Raw genomic sequence first — 20,646 nt, 5'->3', positions numbered from 1 at the left:
ACACTTCCAATGCTGTATAAACGAAATCTCAAAACAAAAATATAAAATATAAGGCAGGTTCATTCAGCCACGGGGGGTGGGCTGGAGCCCCCCTCTGCCCCCCAGTTGGGCGCCCGTGCTTGTCATATCGTCTTTTCACTCTTTAAATCTCTAGACAGCATCTGAATGCACCTTTTATACGTACACTTTCCAGATACTTTAGAACATTTCAGCCAGTTCACCCCCCAGTCCACCTCTTCAATCACTGGAATATTATTCTCCTCTCACAAAAGTATTGAACTATATAACAAAATGAAACTATAAAATTTATTGGCTATTAACGAGTCCAGCTAACTATGTAGGAATACTTACAAGTACTTCAAACCAGTTAGACCATTGAAGATACCATTCTTTAAGTGGTTTATATGATTGTTGTTCAGCAGCCTATAAGAAAAAAATATATGCATTAAAAAAGGTAATGAAAAACGGAAACAAAAACAACATTCTAATATCTGGTTTATACAACAAGGTCCCAAACTAAACCCATTTCCCAGGGGACAAAAGGGGCATTTAGTAGGAATTAACATACCCTACGGCAAGCAAAACTATGGTACCTTATTGACTGTTATTACTAGTGTCAGCGGCTTTGGCTAAGGAGAAGGCACAACGCAACTTTTTTTTAGCAACTTTTTTTTTTACAAGAGTAAAAAAAAAGTTGCGTTGCGTTTGCGTTTTGCGTTTGTTGAAAAACTTTTTTTTATTTAAATTTCATCAAAGCGCTAGCTTTCCCGAATTCCTCAAATACAGGTAAATAGAATGAGTAAGTTTAATTGAGCTAATTTTACTGCATAAACTGCGAAGCCCTATTTTTTTTTCGTTTTTAGCTTCAACTTGGCTCTTTACTTTCATCCGAGGAACTTTGTTTTTTTTTAATTGTTTTATTCATTTTAGTTTACTTAAATGTACGTAATAAACTATACAAAAAGATTTTGTCTAGATTAGGCGATAAAACTAAAAAGCCGGCTTGATTTTTTGTTAAAATAGGGCATTAAATATATCATACTTTTAATAATACTACTACGGTTACTGTAACTAATGCAACTAAGAGCATTAAGTTGAAACTTTTAGGGAAAGTTTAGAGGGAATTTGAATTAAACAAAAAAACTAAATGCATGCAGGTATTAAAAGGGCTTATAAGCAATATCATAGACAGCGCTGCTGTGTCATAGCTGCTAATATCATTTAATATTTTAAAGAAGCTAATTTGATTAGAAATTAAAAGTTCTAGTGCCCTTTTCAAGCGTCAAAAGTTATTGGAGGGCAACCAGCCCTCCTCTTTACCTTATAATTTCCGAAAATTCCCAATCAAAATATTAAGACACCCATTTTGTTTAGTATAGCTAAAGGGTCTATTAACTATCCCCAGGACCGTCACGTATGGAGGGAGGGGCCCTCCCAAATGTTTTCAACCGCTCGGTAAAAAAAAAACGCCACGATTTTCCGACACAGCCAAAATTTTTTGTTCCGTTAAACAAAACCAGGAAAATATTGACATGTCATCTACAGAAATCTTGAACGTGGTCGGTAAACGCAGCAGTATTACCAAAATTCAAATGAATGTGCATTGTCAGTTTAATACACATATGCTGACACTTATTCCTTAAAATCTTTATTAATTTTTTATTTCTTAAAGTTATAAAAATGAAAACATTTAAAAGAATCTGTATCCGTAGAATACAAATTATATTCTGGCTCTTAGAAAAAATTAAGATTTTGAACCCTACTCATATTAATTTCTGCTCGTTTTAAGTTTGACTCTGTTATTTATTTTAATTTATGTTTGTTTTTGGCCGTATTCCTGAATAAAAACAAACCTGACAAGTAAGTTCAAAGTTTTACGGCTTTTTACGTTGATGTCATATTTATAGGACAGTGGGCTGTAAGGGTTGCTTTTTGTACGTCAAATTTCAAGGATTACGTTTTTATTGCTAATTTTACTTGAGATTAAAAAAAAAAAATTAATGAAATTGTTTGGTTGAATCTTTGCTGTGACAACTTGGGGAAAACTTTATCTACGCTTTTTTTGGTTTCAGTCATAATTCTTTCTGCAATTTTTCTTTCGAGTGTTCACCTATGCATTTAGTTTACTTGTGATATCCATATGTGTTTTTCTTGTTTCCTCTTATTATTAATCCGTTTTTTCCCTCTTTTTAATCGTGTATAAGTAAAATAACAATAATAAAGTGGGTTCTTTATCATTTTTCAGCTTTAGCCTATCAGTCACCATGGAAAAAATATCTTTAAATTTTTCTATACATTTGATATTCAGGTTGTTGTCCTGCCTCCTGATCCCGATCAAGCATCTGATGAAGAGGAAGGAAATGACGACGACACGGCGCTCCGATTGTAAATGACGTCCCGGGAACTGTTGAAGTAGATTTCAGACCAGTCCTCTTGAAGAAGAGCAATTTGAAGACATCGACAACATCATCCTCACAGAAGAAGAGGGTGCATCAACTTCGAGAGGTAGGCCACAGAAGAGGTAGTTCAAAGCCATGCACTCGAAATGGAAGAAGCAAAAAGGAACCTTTCCTTGGTGAAACTTGGGCGAGGGAGTGGCTCAGGCGCTTGAGAAAGCTCGAGAATCAATAGAAGGAAAAACACCAGTAGAGGTTTTGGTTTTGTTTCTAGACGATAAATTCTTTGACCTCATTTCTCCTGAAACGGTTAGATATGCGACGTCTAAGGGAAACATTGACTTCACTACATCAGCTAACGAAACACGTGTCTTCGTGGGAATACTGATTTTTTCGGGCTATAATAGACTGTACTCCCAAAGAGCCTATTGGTCAATCGATGAAGATCTTGGAAGTGACCGGGTCAAGTAAGCAATGTCCAGAAATTGATTCATGAAGATAAAAGAGAGAATCCACTTCGTGGACAACGATACAGTTCAAAGCTTCAAAGATCAGCGGGATTTCAAGGTCAGGACACTCTTCGACATAATCAACGCAAACTTTAAGCAATTTGGAATTTTCTTTCAGCATCTATCCATCGACGAAATGATTGTGAAGTATTACGGGAAACATAGCCTGAAGCAGTTCATCCGGGACAAGCCCATTCGATTCAGATATAAACTATGGGCTACATGCACTTCAGATGGCTATTGCCATCAGTTTCATCTGTACTCGGAGAAGGAGCCTAGTTCCCCATCTTAGACTGCTAAAGAAGGCCTAGGGTCTCGAGTCGTGAAAAGACTTCTGGAAATTGTTGAAGATGGCAACAGCCACGAGGTATATTTTGACAGTTTCTTTACAATTCATCAGCTCTTATGTGATTTGAAAGGAGCGGGATTTCGAGTGACTGGGGCGGTTAGAGAAAACCGATTGGCAAGGTGCCCTCTAACTTCCAACAAGGATTTTAAGAAGGAGCAACGTGGAGCGTATGATTATCGGTTTGATGCAGCCAACAATATATTGGTCGTAAAATGGAAGGACAATAACGTTGTCTCTGTTGCATCCAACCATCTCAGCCTACATCCACTAAGACCAGTTGAACGAAGAGTTAAGGCACAGATGGGAAAGACGGCAGTGCAGCAGCCACATCAACTCAGGCAATACAACCGGTACATGGGTGGAGTTGATTTATATGACTGGCTTGTCAGCAAGTCTGCTGTGTCTATTAGAGGAAAGAAATGGTATTGGGCTCTGTTCGTACGTCTATTAGACATGGCTGTAATAGTGTGCAATGCTTGCACACTATTCAGTATGTTGGTTGACAAAGAAAAGGAAATGATTCTTGTAGATTTTAGGCGGGAGGTCACACGAGCCCTTTTGAAAACAAATTACGGAAGAGGGGAACCAAGGCATTCAATGTTAGAAGGAAGACCAGTTTCTGTGCCACCAGTCAGCACCCGATATGATAGAATATGACACTTCCTAGTGAAGCGCGAAAAGCAGCGACGATGCCAAGGCGAAAACTGCAAGAAAAAACCACTGAGCTACTGTGAGAAATGTAACGTCACCCTGAGCACTGGCTGTTATGCGTCTTACCACACTAAGTTTTGATTTGTTTTTGTTTTGTGTTGCATTTAATTCAATCTTTGGCATTAAAAACATACTTGATGAAATCGTGTATACTATGATACCATTGTCCTATAAATAGGACAGCTTGTATCTCAGAAACCGGAAACAGGAAAAATCTATAAATGTATTTTTGGCTTACTTATGTGATAAAAAGAAACTGGTGAAAACGACAACTAGAATCTCCGACATTTTGTTCTTGGGCCTTAGCGGGTTAACGGAGTTCTTAATTACATAACTGTGGGGGAGGGGGGGTTGACCTACCCAATAACCCTAGAGGTATAGTTACAAGACCGTTCAGCTATGCTGAAAAAAATGGCTGTCTTACAATTTTGATTAGAAGTGTTTGGAAAATTATGAGCTAAAGAGGAGTGCTGATTGCCCTCCAATCACTTTTGAATCTTAAGAGGGCACTAGAGCTTTTAATTTTCAATTAAGTTAGCTCCTTTGAAACATCAATGTTATTACTAACTATGATAGAGCATTGCTGCTTAAGTCCTTATATAGTGCTTACATGCCCTTTTAATACCTGCATGTATGTAGGTTTTACGTTTCATTGAATCTCCTCTCAAACGCTCCCTGAAAGTTTCAACTTAATGTCATTAGTGTCGTTAGTTACAGTAACCGCAGAAGCAGCATTAAATTATCACACATAGTGTCTTCTGGCTAGCTCAAAATCCACAACGCATGAAGGTGAAATTTTCAGAGAATATTTCTGTTTTACGGATGAAAACCTGCCATCCGTATGCAGGTTGTCAAAAGGGCATATCAGCAATATCTTAGGAACAGTTTTGTGTGTGAAATTAAAAATTACAACACTTTTTGTGGGGGGTGTTGAACGAACCAAAAGACAATATTTGTATCATAATACTAATGCTTCTACTCCTACAACTACTGCTCATAATTTCAATCAGATATGTTTGGCGAAAGGAGGGGTTTTAGTGGGGGGGGGGGGTGTAAATGGCGTCCATCATTTTTGACGCTTAAAAAGGAACTAGAATTTCCAATTTTCAACCAGATGAGCCTCTTCTAAAGTTAAACAACCATACCTTCCATAAAAAACTTAAATACCACCTGGGCATAACATACAGCCCTTGCCCCTAATCTCTGAAGTTTTTTTCAACCCTAAGAGTCTTGTTATATTATATTTAGACTATTTTGAATAGAATGGCTATCTCAAAATGTCTATTAGATACATTTTGGGACAATACGACGTGTGTGTGCGGGGGGGGGGGGGTAGCTGTCCTCCGATCTAGAGCATCTGATTACCAATCCAATAGGCCCCCTCCGAAGTTTATATGACCACGCTTTCTATAAAATCTAATATACACCCAGGGCATTACTTAGAGCTCTTGCCCTGAGGGCTGGGGGATTTTTTATCCTCGAAGATACTTTTTCCGGACCTTTAAAATACGTTGAACAAAATGGCTATCTCAAAATTTGATTGGAAGTGCTTGGGGAAATTATGGGCGTGGGGGGGATCATTTGCCCTCTGATCACTTTCGATAAATAAAAAAGGCACTATTCCTCTCAATTTCCAATCGAATGAGCCCTTTTTGAAGCTTCTACGACAATACTTTTTATAAAAACCTTATATTCCCAAAGGGTATAACTTACAACCCTTGTCCTGAGGTATATGGGGGGGGGGTTGTCATCCTAAAAGACATAATTCCCAGACCTTTCTACTAGGTTGAACAAAATGGCTATATTCAAATGTTGATCGGAAATTTTGGGGGAAATGATGGGAGGGGGGGGGGGATGGGTGATTATCTCTCCGATTATTTCCGATTGTTAAAAAGAGCAATAGCCCTCTTAATTTCCAATCTAATGAGCCCTTTTTGAAGTTTCTACGACAACTCTTTCTATAAAAACCTTATATGTACAACCTTAATAGGTTGTAAGCATAACTTACAACCTTAGCCCTGAGGGCTTTGGGGGGGGGGTTGACATACTCAAAGACATAATTTCCGGAACCTTCAACTACGCTCAACAAAATAGCTATATCAAAATGTTTATCGGAAGTGTTTCGGGAAATGATGGGCGTGGGGTGGGCATTCGCTCTCCGACCGCTTCTGACTATTAATAAGGGTACTAGCCCTTTCAATTCCCAATTTAATGAGCCCTTTTTGAAGTTTCTAAGATAGCGTTTTCTTTAAATACCTTAAATGCCCCCAAGCCATAATTTAAAACCTTTGCCCTGGGGTTTTTGGGGGGTTTATCATCTTGAAAGACATGATTTCCAGCCCTTTTAACTGCTTTTAACAAAGTAGCTATCTAAAATTTTGATTTGATTTGTTTGGATAAATGGTGGGCGTGAGAGGGGGGGGGGGTAGTTGCGCCCCAATCACTTTCGACTATTAAAAAGGACACTAGCCCTTTCAATTTCCAATCAATTGAGCCCTTTTTAATTTTCTACGACAACGCTTTCTATAATAACCTTATATGCCCCCAGGGCATAACTTACAGCCCTTGCCCTAAGTACTGTGAGGGTTTGTCATCCTCAAAGAACTTTCCTATTTCCTATTTCCTAGAACTTTCCACTACGTTGAAAAAGATGGCTATCTCAAAATTTTGATTGGAAGTGTTTTCGGAAATGGTGGGCGTGAGAGGGGGGTTAGTTGCTCTCCAATAACTTTTGACTATTAAAAACGGCACTTCAACTTTCAACTACGTTGAACAAAATGGTTATCTCAAAATTTTGATTGGATGTGTTTTGGGAAATGGTGGGCGTGGGGGGGGGGGGCAGGAGTGTGATTCTCTCTCCGATTTTGACTATTGAAAATGGGGACAGCCCTCTCAATTTCCAATCAAATTAGCTCTTTTTGAAGTTTTTACGACAACGCTTTCTATAAAAACCTTATATGCCCCCAGGGCATAACTTACAACCTTAGCCCTAAGGGCTGTCGGGGGGCTGTCATACTCTAAGACATAATTTATGGTCCGTTCAACTACGTTCAACAAAATGGCTATATCAAAATGTTGATCGGATGTGTTGGGGGAAATGATGGACGTGGGGGGTGGGGCATTTGCCTTCCGATTGCTATTGACTATTAACAAGGGCACTAGCCCCCTCAATTCTTAATTGTAAAAGTCATTTTGAAGTTTTTACGACAACACTTTCTATAAAAACCTTATATTCCCCCAGGCCATAACTTACAACCTTTGCCCTGGGGGCTGTTGGGGGTTCGTCACCCTCAAAGACATAATTTCAGGACCTATCAACTACATTGCACAAAATGGCTATCTCAAAATTTTGACTGAACGAGTTTTGGGAAATGGTGGTCGTGAGAGGGGGGTTAGTTGCCCCCCCCCCCCCCCAATTACTTTCGAATATTGAAAAGGGCACTAGCCCTTTCAATTTCCAATCGAATGAGCCATTTTTGAAGTTTCTACGGCAACGCTTTCCATAAAATCCTTGGGGTACTCACATTAAAGTTCCAGGGGTACTCACAACCCTTGTCCTGCGGGCTTTTGGAGGGGGGGGGATTGTCATCCTCAAAGACCTATTTTCCAGAACTTTCAACTACGTTGAACAAAATGGCTATCTCAGAATTTTGATTGGATGTGTTTGGGAAAATGATGGGCGTGAGAGGGGGTAAGTTGCCCACCAATAATCACCAATGTCGTAGAGAAAATTCTACGACAACGCTTTATATAAAAACCTTATACCCCCAGGGCGTAACTTACAACCCTTGCCCTGAGGGCTGTGGGGGGAGGTGGTTGTCATCTTAAAAGACCTACTTTCCAGAACTTTCAACTACTTTGAACAAAATAAAATATCTCATAATTTTGATTGGACATGTATGGGGAAATGGTGGGCGTGAAAGGGGTGTTAGTTGCCCTCCTATCACTTTCAACTACTAAAAAAGGCACAAACTCTTCCAATTTCCAATCAAATGAGCCCTTTTTGAAGTTTCTACGACAACTCTTTCGATGCGAAGTGTCCTGGTCTTAAAAAAAAAAAAATTATATTAAAAAAAAAAAAAAAAAAATAAAATAATAAGTAATACATTGTGCCTATATCATTCTTTAGTTAGGCAGCGCTAATTACGCTGCCTATGATATTGCTCCATTCTTCACTAGGTCACCATATCGTTGTTTATACGTTTCTCATGGGAATTAAATTTAAAAAACAAGTTTTTTCAACTGAAAGTAAGGAGCAGCATTAAAACTTAAAATGAACAGAAATTATTACGTATATGATGGGATTCTTCCCCTAGTCAATTCCTCGCTCTTTACGCTAAAGTTCAAATTTTGTTCCAATTCTTTAAGAATGATCCCTGAATCATAAAGGCCATTTAGTTAGAACAGATAGCTCTTTTGAAAGTACTAAAAAAAAAATCCCTCTGGAGAAATGAGAAATGCGACGTCCCCCTTCATAAAAATGTTCCTTCCCCAATGAAAACATCCTCTATGGAAAGATCTTCCCATGTACCCCCCCCCCCCTCCGACCCCCTCACCAGAAAAATTACCTCCTGAAAACGTCTGTATACTTTCCAGTAACCAATATTATATGTAAACAATGGACAAAGTTCATAACTTGCAGCCATCCTCAAAGACATTTTTATTAGATCTTCAACTATGCTAAACAAAATGGATGTCTCAAAATTTTGATCGGGTGACTTTGGGAAAAAATGAGCGTGGGAGTTGCCCTCCAATTTTTTTGGTCAATTAAAAAGTGCACTAGAACTTTTAATTTCCATTCGAATGAGCCCTCTCGCGATATTATACGAGCGCTGGATCGATACAATCACCCTAGGGGAAAAAACAAATAAATAAAATAAACACGCATCCGTGATCACTCTTCTGGCAAAAAAAAAAATGCAAAACTCCCCATTTTTGCAGATATGAGCTTGAAACCTCTACAGTAGGGTTCTCTGATACGTTGAATTTGATGGTGTGATTTTCATTAAGGTTCTATGACTTTTAGGGGGTGTTACCCCTTTTTTCGAAAATAAGGCAAATTTTCTCATGCGTAAAATCAATCACTTTTCCCCAAGAAAACAATTTGGCTAGTAAACGCTCTTGACTATATCTCAATGGTTTTTGGGTAGGTCAATCCCCCACAGTTACGAAATTTGCCCATTATGCTTAAAACTAAATATTGCTTTAAAATTAGACCAAACGCACTGTGTGTATGCTGGTTCCCAACAAGACAACTCAGCAATGTCCCAAGAACAACTGACGGTATTATGTTCGAAGTTTTATTCAAACTTTTATACTTTTATTACTATTTCTTCTCATAAAATTTAACCAAATCAAAAGAGTGTAAGTGTATCCAAGTTGTCAAGGAGCATGGATAGAATTTTTTGGGAATAATATCAAGTTTTATTTTTCAGGTCAACTAGAGGAGGTATAAAACTAAATTAAACAATACTATTGGTGTCAAGATTTTCAAAAGGGTGTGTTTTGTTAGAAATTTTTGAAAAAGTCCAGCATACAAATAGCAGCTCAAACTATAAATTCTTAAAAACGGAAAAGATTGAAACTATGATTTTCTTTTTCCCTGAAAAAGACTATGTCAATATAAAATGAACAGAAATTAATTGAAAAAACTTTTCCACAAAAGTTTTTCAAAGATTAAACCAAAAACGAGCAAAAATATAATCAAATAAATTATCCAAGCTCTAAACTACCACAAATGAGCATCAACAAATAAATGAAACCCCAAAACAACCAGAAATTATAATACGTAAATAACCGAGTCAAACTCAAAACTTACGGAAATTAACATGAGTAGGACTCACAAGTTCACAACCCCTATGCCTTCTGAACCCCTACCTTCTACCCCTATGTCTTCAACCCCTATGTCTTCTGAAGGAAAGAACATAATCTGCACTTTAATAAAAAAAAAATATTGATTTCAATTTGATAACTTTAATAAATCAAAATTTATTAAGATTCTAACGAATAAATATCAGGATATGTATATTAAGCTGGCAGTGCATATTCATTTGTATTTTTTTCAGTAATGTGCAAATTATGTTCTGGCCTTGAGAAGGCATAGGGGTTGTTAACCCTACTCATGTCACTTCCTGCTTGTTTCGAGTTTGACTTCGGTATTTATTGTGGTTTCTGTTCATTTTTGGTTTCATTTATCTATTTATGCTGATTTTTGGTAGTTTTACGCTCGGTAGATTAATTAATTATATTTTTTCTCATTTTTTGTTTAATGGAGTTCTTTACTTTTCTTTGAAAAACTTATTTTGTTGAAAAAGTTTTTTGGTCATAGAATTTCTCATAGAATCTTACAGAGTCAAAATCCATTCAAACTTACGAGCAAATGATAATCGCAATACCCGGGGCTATTAGAGTAGAGGTTGGTTCAATAATTAGATTAAGCATACTCTGTTGGGCATGGGACCTGGGGGAATTGGAGAGAGGATGTGTACTGCAGCATTAGTGGTGAATCTGACTGAAAAAAGCCAAGTGTATACGAAATTCACCTTGATCCATCCGAAAGCTTATTTACGCTATACTACTGCCATCTGCATCAGCTCATTGCTGACCATTTTAGTAAAACCTTAGCACCGGCACTTATATTTATGATTATTTAATGTGTTTATTGTTTATAATCTATTACGTAATGTTTTTAAATTCACCAAGAAGCGAGTTATTTAAATAGTTGCTTTTCTTCACTGCCGTTTGAAAAGCGTCTATTTCTATAGCACTCCTACTTGCCCCCCCCCCCGATAAAAATATTGTAGGTACGCCCCTGATTGTGAAGGATACTTTTTGTTCCATTCTAGTTGCCCATGCTCTTGAGCAATCATTCTTAAAGGATTGGGGTAAAAAGTAAACTTTAGCGAAAAGAGAAGAGGGGGGTTGAGGATGGAATAGCTCCTGTCATATACATAATGATTTCTGCATATTTTGTGATTTAATGTCACTCCTTTACTTTAATTTGAAAAAAAAATTATATTTAATTTTTGTTGGGTTTTAGTATAACACCCAGCTGTAACCTAAATATGATGAAAACTACAACCCCCTTCACTTGACTTTTTAAATCAAAGTTTAACTTGTGCAGGACAGTGCTTGGATAAAAAGAGCTCATTTAGTGTTGCTTTTCAAAATAAGGTATGATTATCCAAAATGAACTTCCGTCTTAGCAATAAGAGAGGAACTATCGCTCCATTAGCATCATCTGAAACAATTTCATGAAGCGTCCGAACTCGGGACGTCCGACTCGACGAAAACGTCGAGTGCCTAAAACCTTTCATGGGTTTAGGAGACCCCGTACTCCATGAGAGAATACTTTCGCCCTGTTTGGGTCAAAATTAAGGTTTAGGAGGCAAGATGCTGGAATGTGACAATTTCCTTCGGCGTTATCTCTTTTGTCGTAGGCAGCACTGTCTCGGCAAAGAGGAATACGGCTTCAATGTATTACTTAATTCTTTTTTACCAGACCACTTTGTATGGAAGGAGCTTTAAAAACTATAGAGGGCACCCATTCGATTGGAAACAGAAAGTTCTAATGCCCTTTTCAAGAGTCAAAAGAGATGGATCTCCAAAATTACTAAGGGTATTAGGATGAAACTTCAGCTAATGTTAAGGGGAATGTTTAAACAAACGAGATGACACCATGTGTATCCAGGTTATCAAAATGGTGTATCTGCAATGGTTGTGAAACTGCTAAGGGTTTTAAATTGAAACTTTCAAGGAATGATGAAGGGATGTTGAATTAAATCGAAACACCAGATGTATTCAGGTTGTGAAAAGGGCTCAGGCACACTATTCCTGAAATGGCTAGGGGATTAAGTTGAAACTTTTAGGGAATATTGTTGAGAATGTTGAACTAAATCCATAGACGTTATTTGCAGTATCGGGCGTATTTGCAGTATCTGTAAAATGACTAAGGATATTAAGTTGCAACTTCCAGTGCATGGTGAAAGGTATGTTGAACCAAATTTAAAACAATATACGTGTCCATGTTTCCAAATGGCGTATCTACAACATTCCGGAAACAGCTAATGGTTTTAAGTTGTAACTATCGGGCGTTTTGAACTCGATTAAAGCACACTACGGGTATCCAAGTTCTCAAAACGGCATATCTACAATATCTTAGGAACAACTAAAGGTGTTAAGTTAGTAGAATGCTAATATTGAATTCTAGGAGACTATGTTCCTTCCGGTGTATTTGTCCCACTTTACATTCCATGGCACCTATGGATCTTGTTTGGTGGGTATAATCTGGTTTGATGGGTACAGTCTAGTTTGATGGGTATAGTCTGGTTTGATGGGTATAGTCTGGTTTGGTTTTTCAAAGAGAGTGAGTATTTGACATTTTTGCAAAAAGGGATAAGGAATTCGCAAATTGGACTCTATCAACGATATTAATTAATGTTTTGAATAATAGGAGTGTGAATGATTCTTATTAGTGATTGGATTGTATGACGGTGGAGAAAAAAAGGATTAAACTGATTAACAGTTAAGGTAACCCCGAAGGGGTTGTTAACTCAGGTAATTTGTTTCTTGACCTAGCTTTACCTCTCCGATGTGGTCTGTATAATACACAAGTAACGTTTGAAAAGTTTTGTCAATTTGAAATAGGATCTAACGTTCCCTTCGTTCCCCCATTTCTGAGGGGCAGGGGAGGGTAGGAGAGGGGGAGGGAGTCAATTTTGGAGGTAACACATTCTAAATGAGAAATCGTAAAATACCCGAGACAATGAACAAGTCCCAATATGGCAAGTATTTAGTTAATATAATGCTTGGAAGAGAAATTAAGTTTTGAGGGGGTGTAAAAATGGTACTTATTTAATATCCCGGTAAACATACAACTAGAAATGCCTCAGGAGAACTAGACTATTGCTTCTTTCTGAACTAATCAATATTCCTTGACTAAAATTTTTTTTATTTTTACTGTATTGCTATTGTTCAAAACATTGCATTGTCTATGCAACATCAAACTAGCGAATATTTATCGTGGCTTTTTAGGTTTTAAATTTTTTTTTCATTTTAATTAATAAAATAAAAAAATTATGAATTTTAGATTTGGCTAAGCTCTATTTTGACTCATTTATCTGAAGTGAGGGGGGTGGGGCAAGTATTCAGTTAGAATAAAGCTAGAAAGGGGGAAATTAAGTTTTGAGGGAGGGGTAAAAATGCTACTTATTTAATACCCCGGTAAATATTTGACTTGAAATGCTTCAGGAGAAATAGACTATTGCTTCTTTCTGAACTGTCTGGGGAGTGGGTGGGGGCAATTATTTAGTGAAAATAATGCTAAAAAGGGGGAAATTAAGTTTTGAGGGGGGTGTAAAAATGGTACTTATTTAATATTCCGGTAAACATACGACGAGAAATGCGTCAGGAGAAAGGGGCAATTATTTAGTGAAAAGAAGGCTAAGAAGGGGGAAATTAAGTTTGGAGGGGGGTGTACAAATGGTACTTATTTAATATCCCGGTTAACATACGACTAGAAATGCTTCAGGAGAAATAGACTATTGCTTCTTTCTGAACTAATCAATATTCCTTGACAAATATTTTTTTTTATTTTTACTGTATTGCTATTATTCAAAACATTGCATTGTCTATGCTACATCAAACTAGCGAATAATTATCGCGGCTTTTTAGGTGTTCAATTTTTTTCAGTGCAATTAATAACATAAAAAAAATTATGAAATTTAGAATTGGCTAAGCTCTATTTTGACTACTTTTTATGAAGTGAGGGGGTGGGGGTAAGTATTTAGTTAAAATAATGCTAGGAGGGGTAAATTAAGTTTTGAGGGATGGGTAAAAATGCTACTTATTTAAGAACCCGGTAAACATTTGACTTGAAATGCTTACCAAAGAGTATTTATATTCTTGTCACTTTTTTTTACCCCAATTATTGTAAGTGGGTGTTTACAACTAAGGGGGAACCCGGCCCGACCAACGAGCCTTTATATTCTTGTCACTTTTCGTTCCCCCAATTTTTCAAAGCGGGTGTTTACGACTAAGAGGAAACTGGCCCAACCAAAGAGTAGTTATATTCTTGTCACTTTTCGTTCCCCCAATTTTTCAAAGTGGGTGTTTACAACTAAGAGGAATGGCAGAAGGATGTATTAGCGAAGTTATAGTGGAGGGCGAGTTGCTAGTGAAAAACCCGTGTGGATGAGTTGAAATAAAAATTTTAATGAGAAATGATTGAAAAGTGTTTTGGGGGATATGGGTTGATTGGCAGAAGGATGTATTAGCAAAGTTATAACGGAGGGAGAGTGTATAGAGAAAAATCAATGTTTCTGATGTGAAATAATTTTTTTTTAAAAATTACTTTAATTATATGGCTTGATTGGAAGTGGTATGTCTTCTCGTAGGTCTATTGGAGGGCAGTACGATCGAGAAAATAAAGTGGTAATCAGTTGAAATAAAAAAAAATTTTTAACAATACATCTGTGAAAAGTGTTTTGGGGGAGATGGGTTGATTGGCAGAAGGATGTGTTAGCGTAGTTATAGTGGAGGGCGAGTTGCTAGCGAAAAACCCGTGTGGATGAGTTGAAATAAAAATTTTTAAAAAGAAATGGCTGAAAAGTGTTTTGGGGGGAGGGGGGTGGGTTGATTGGCAGAAGGATGTATTGGCGAAGTTAAAGCGGAGGGCGAGTTGCTAACAAATAATCTCAGCTAATAAGGGTTTTTGACCGTAAACTCTAGTTTTTTGTAAGACAATTATGGAAAATACAATTCGTTGGTTCAAAGGTGAAACTTAAGTCCAGGTATGCATCGAAAAATAAACTATTTCTCTAGTATCTAAGCTAATAAGGGTTTTTGACCATAAACTATAGTTTCCTGTAAAAAAAATTATGGAAAATACAATTCTCTCGTTCAAATGTGAAACTTAGGTCCATTCTCTGGTTCAAATGTGGAAAAACCCGTGTGGATGAGTTGAAATAAAAATTTTTTAACAAGAAATGACTGAAAAGTGTTTTGGGGGAGATGGGTTGACTGGCAGAAGGATGTATTAGCGTAGTTATTGTGGAGGCCGAGTTGCTAGCGAAAACCCCGTGTGGGTGAGTTGAAATAAAAATTTTTAACAAGAAATGGCTGAAAAGTGTTTTTGGGGAGATGGTTTGATTGTCAGAAGGATGTATTAGCGAAGTTATAGTGGAGTGCAAGTTGCTAGCGAAAAATCAAAGCTAATAGGGGTTTTTGACCGTAAACTCTAGTTTTTTGTAAGAAAATTATGGAAAATACAATTCGTTGGTTCATAAGTGAAACTTAAGTCCAGGTATGGATCGAAAAATAAACTATTTCTGTAGAATCTGAGCTAATAAGGGTTTTTGACCATAAACTCTAGTTTCCCGTAAGAGAATTATGGAAGATACAATTCTCTCGTTCAAATTTGAAACTTAGGTCCATTCTCTGGTTCAAATGTGAAACTTAAGTCCAGTTTTGGACATTCATAATTAATGAGGACTGATGGTTCTAATTCAATGTCTTTTTTTCATAAAAATAAACTATTTTTTTTTAACTTCGAAATTATTCAACTTTATTTTTTTTTGTACGTATCTTAAAATGACAAAATATGCTTACGGCTCTAACAATTGTACTCTGTGATTGGTCAGAGAAACAATGTGGCTTTTCCACTGGTATTCTATGTCCAGATATCGACACTACCTAGTCTATTGCATGTATTAAATCAGTATTTTTTACGCATTAGAACAATAAACACATAAGTCATATCTTTTAAAAAAGTGAATATGGAGCATTTTAATAAAGTGTGTTCACATGTCAATGTTATTGTAGCATTGAATGCTGACGAGGAGAAGTATTTAAACTATGAAACAAGTAAAAATAGTAGCACTATTGGAAATGTATGTGTGCATTGTCATGACAGTAAGGAATTTAATTTCTTTGGAGTACCAAAAAACTCAACTCTTCTTATGGTGGATATGCAAGAGTGAGATATCCAGAGATGAGAGCACTCAAAGAGAATGCCAACATAAAAATAATAGTTAATGAAGAGGGACATCTTCTTGCCAGTGCTTATAGTAACATGTTACCTCTTGTTGCATTCTATCGTCGACTTTCGGGTATTAGCATTCAACGGAAGATTAAAAGAAGACATGAATACTCTTCTAGTAATATCATAAACCATATCTTGTCGACGTGCCGAAACTGTTACCTTTGTAAAAATAATGTTGTAATAGACAGAGAAATTGCCGGAAAAATAAAAAGGGCATTGGCAGAAAATATCACTAAGTAATATAACGATGAATCGATAAAAAACAAAGCGCCTGCAAACGTCACTACCATTAATCAAACAATTAATGAACCAAATAATAGCAAAGATGAAGTGCATATTGAACATGTGGATGACCCCCATAAGAAATGTGTTTACATGCTAGTGTTATTGTAGCATTAAATACTGACAAGGAGAAGAATTTGAACTATAAAACAAGTACAAGTGGTAGCACTATCGAAAACGTATGCGTGCGTTCTCATGACACTATGGAATTAAATTTCTTTGGAGTACCAAATAAATTCAATTATACAGATGGTGGATATGCGAAAATATCATTTCCAGAGATGTTAGTACTCAAAGAGAATGCCAACATAAAAATAATAGTTGATGAAGAGGGGTATCTTCATGCTAGTGCTATAGGTAACATGCTACCTATTGATTGAACCTTTCGTCGGCTTTTAGGTATTAGCATTCAAATGAAAGCAAAGAGGAAAAGAAAGGCCTACTCTGCTGCTAATATCGTAAACCATATTTTGTCTACATGCCGAAACTGTTACTTGTGTAAAAATAATGTGATAATAGACAGTGAAATTGCCAGAAAAATAAAAAGGGCATTGTCAGAAAATATCACTATGGAATACAAAGATGAAACGATGAAAAACAAAGCACCAGCAAACGTTACAGGCATTGATCAAACAGTCAATGAATCAAATAATACCAAAGACGAAAAGCATATTGAGCCTGTTCATGAGACACCAGTAAAAAGTGTGTATGATTCAAAATGGAATAATGATTATTCTACTGATTACGAACTAAGAGAATACAATAGCTAGAATATCAAGAGAGAACATGGTGAACTATTTTATGGAACAGTTTCAAAATGTCCAAAGTTAATCATTGATATTAATAATGTATCATAATATATTTTTGTATTAATATTCTACATAACACTATTTCATTAAAAATATTACATTGTTATGTGTTCATTATTTTTTAGAGTAAGCTAGCATATCATGCGTTTAGAATGTCTATTAAAACATCGATATTGTAAGAAAATGAATTTGCGTACATCTATTGTCAGACACATGGGATAACATTGTCAAAATCTAGGTATCAGTATGAAAAAATAGTAGATAAGTAAGTAAGCAGGTAAGTAAGTAAGTAAGGAAGTAAGTAAGTAAGTAACAAACTCTTTCTTGAATTCACCTCTTGGATACACAATACAGAAATTTACATGCACACAGAGACACACACACACACGCGCAGAGACGACACACACACACAGAGACGACAACACACACAAAGAAGAAACACGTACAGAGACGACACACAAACAGAGAAAACACACACACATAGAGACGACTCACTCACATAGACTATACGCACACAGAGACAACACACACACACACACAGAGACGACAAACTCATAGCCACGACACACGCACAGAGTCTACACACACACAGAGAGAAGACACACACACAGAGACGACACACACACACACACAGAGACGACACACACACAGAGATGACACACACAGAGCACACGCACAGAGACGATACACACACACAGAGACAACACACACACCCAGAGAGACGAGACACACACACAGAAATGATAAACACACATAGACCCGATACAGACACAAAGAGACGAGACACACACACACAGATACGAAACACACATAGAGACGACACACGCATAGAGACAACACACACACACACACACACACAGAGAGACAACACCCACACAGAGACGACACACACACACACAAACAGAGTCATAGTGAGAGAGATATCCAAAAAGTTGGGTTGATCTAGGTTCACTTAGAGTGGCGCGCCACTCTAAGTGAACCTAGATCAACCCAACTTTTGGATATCTCTCTCACTATGATTCTGTTTGTGTGTCGTGTCTGTGCGTGTCTCGTCTCTATATGTGTGTCATATCTGTTGGTGTGTTGTCTCTGTTTGTGTGTTTTCTCTGTATGTCTGTCCTCTCTGTGCGCGTATCGTCTCTTTGTGTGTTTCGTATATGTGTGTGTGTGTATGTGTCATCTCTTTGTGTGTGTTGTCTCTGTGTGTTTGTCGTCTCTGTGTGTGTGTGTGTGTGTGTTTTTCGTCTCTCTCTAGGTGTCTCGTCTCTGTGTGTTTGTCATATCTGTGCGTGTGTCGTCTCTATGTGTAAGTCCTCACTTTGAGTTTGTCGTCTCTTTGTGTGTGTGTCGTCTCTGTGTTTTTCGCTAGCAACTCGCCCTCCACTATAACTTCGCTAATACATCCTTCTGCCAATCAACCTATATCCCCCAAAACACTTTTCAATCATTTCTCATTAAAATTTTTATTTCAACTCATCCACACGGGTTTTTCGCTAGCAACTCGCCCTCCACTATAACTTCACTAATACATCCTTCTGCCATTCCTCTTAGTTGTAAACACCTACTTTGAAAAATTGGGGGAACGAAAAGTGACAAGAATATAAATACTGTTTGGTCAGGCCAGATTCCCCCTTAGTAGTAAACACCTGCTTTGAAAAATTGGGGGAACGAAAAGTGACAAGAATATAAATACTCTTTGGTAAGCATTTCAAGTCAAATGTTTACCGGGCTATTAAATAAGTAGCATTTTTAAACCCCCCTCAAAACTTACTTTCCCCCTTCCTAGCTTTATTTTAAATGAATAATTGCCCCCACCCCCCTCCCGTCATATACATTAGTCTAAATAGAGCTTAGCAAAATCTAAATTTCATCATTTTTTTATGTTATTAATTACACTGAAAAAAAATTGAACACCTAAAAAGCCGCGATAATTATTCGCTAGTTTGATGTGGCATAGACAATGCAATGTTTTGAATAATAGCAATACAGTAAAAATAAAAAAAAATATTTGTCAAGGAATATTGATTAGTTCAGAAAGAAGCAATAGTCTATTTCTCATGAAGCATTTCTAGTCGTATGTTTACCGGGATATTAAATAAGTACCATTTTTACACCCCCCCTCAAAACTTAATTTCCCCCTTTTTAGCATTATTTTCACTAAATAATTGCCTCTTTCTCCTGAAGCATTTCTAGTCGTATGTTTACAGGGATATTAAATAAGTACCATTTTTACACCCCCCTCAAAACTTAATTTCCCCCTTTTTAGCTTTATTCTCACTAAATAATTGCCCCTACCCACTCCCCAGACAGTTCAAAAAGAAGCAATAGTCTATTTCTCCTGAAGCATTTCAAGTCAAATGTTTACCGGGGTATTAAATAAGTAGCATTTTTACACCTCCCTCAAAACTTAATTTCCCCCTTCCTAGCTTTATTTTAACTGAATACTTGCCGCCACCCCCCTCACTTCATATAAAGTAGTCAAAATAGAGCTTAGCCAAATCTAAATTTCATCATTTTTTTATGTTATTAATTACACTAAAAAAAAAATTGAACACCTAAAAAGCCACGATAATTATTCGATAGTTTGATGTGGCATAGACAATGCAATGTTTTGAATAATAGCAATACAGTAAAAATAAAAAAAATATTTGTCAAGGAATATTGATTAGTTCAGAAAGAAGCAATAGTCTATTTCTCCTGAGGCATTTCTAGTTGTATTTTTACCGGGATATTTAATAAGTACCATTTGTAAACTCCCCTCAAAACTTAATTTCTCTTCCAAGCATTATATTAACTAAATACTTGCCATATTGGGACTTGTTCATTGTCTCGGGTATTTTACGATTTCTCATTTAGAATGTGTTACCTCCAAAATTCACTCCCCTCCCCTCTCCTACCCTCCCCTGCCCCTCAGAAATGGGGGAACGAAGGGAACATTAGATCCTATTTTAAATTGACAATACTTTTCAAACGTTACTTGTGTATTATACAGACCACATCGGAGAGGTAAAGCTAGGTCAAGTAGCAAATTACCCGAGTTAACAACCCCTTCGGGGTTACCTTAACTGTTCATCAGTTTAATCATATTTTCTCCACCGTCATACAATCCAATCACTAATTAGAATCATTCACACTCCTATTATTCAAAACATTAATTAATACCGTTCATAGAGTCCAATTTGCGAATTCCTTATCCCTTTTTGCAAAAATGTCAAATACTCACTCTCTTTGAAAAATTAACCAGACTATACCCATCAAACCAGACTATACCCATCAAACCAGACTATACCCACCAAACCAGATTATACCCACCAAACCAGATCCATAGGTACATGCACTGGAAAGGTGTCATGGAATAGATTATACCCACCAAACCAGATCCATAGGTACATGCACTGGAAAGGTGCCATGGAATGTAAAGTGGGACAAATACACCGGAAGGAACATAGTCTGCTAGAATTCAATATTAGCATTCTACTTAAGTTGAAATTTTCAGGCGAGTATTGAGAAAGATGTTGAACTAAATAAAACGACACTGTGTGCATCCAGA

General features: G+C 36.9%; 1 protein-coding gene across 1 annotated transcript in view; it reads right to left on the bottom strand.

Moving 5' to 3' along the window:
* Positions 1 to 20,646, bottom strand: part of LOC148947304 (putative oxidoreductase PXDNL) — a 178,797-nt gene that overhangs the window by 70,469 nt on the left and 87,682 nt on the right. Inside the window, exon 4 of the mRNA XM_089096563.1 lies at positions 352 to 423. Coding sequence (XP_088952689.1) covers positions 352 to 423 — 72 coding nt within the window. The remainder of the gene's footprint in view (positions 1 to 351; positions 424 to 20,646) is intronic.

Source organism: Artemia sp. Qi Xiang Cuo, chromosome 11 (assembly GCF_049724085.1).
Source record: "Artemia sp. Qi Xiang Cuo chromosome 11, ASM4972408v1, whole genome shotgun sequence".
Classification (NCBI taxonomy): domain Eukaryota; kingdom Metazoa; phylum Arthropoda; class Branchiopoda; order Anostraca; family Artemiidae; genus Artemia; species Artemia sp. Qi Xiang Cuo.
This window is presented reverse-complemented; position numbering and strand designations above follow the sequence as displayed.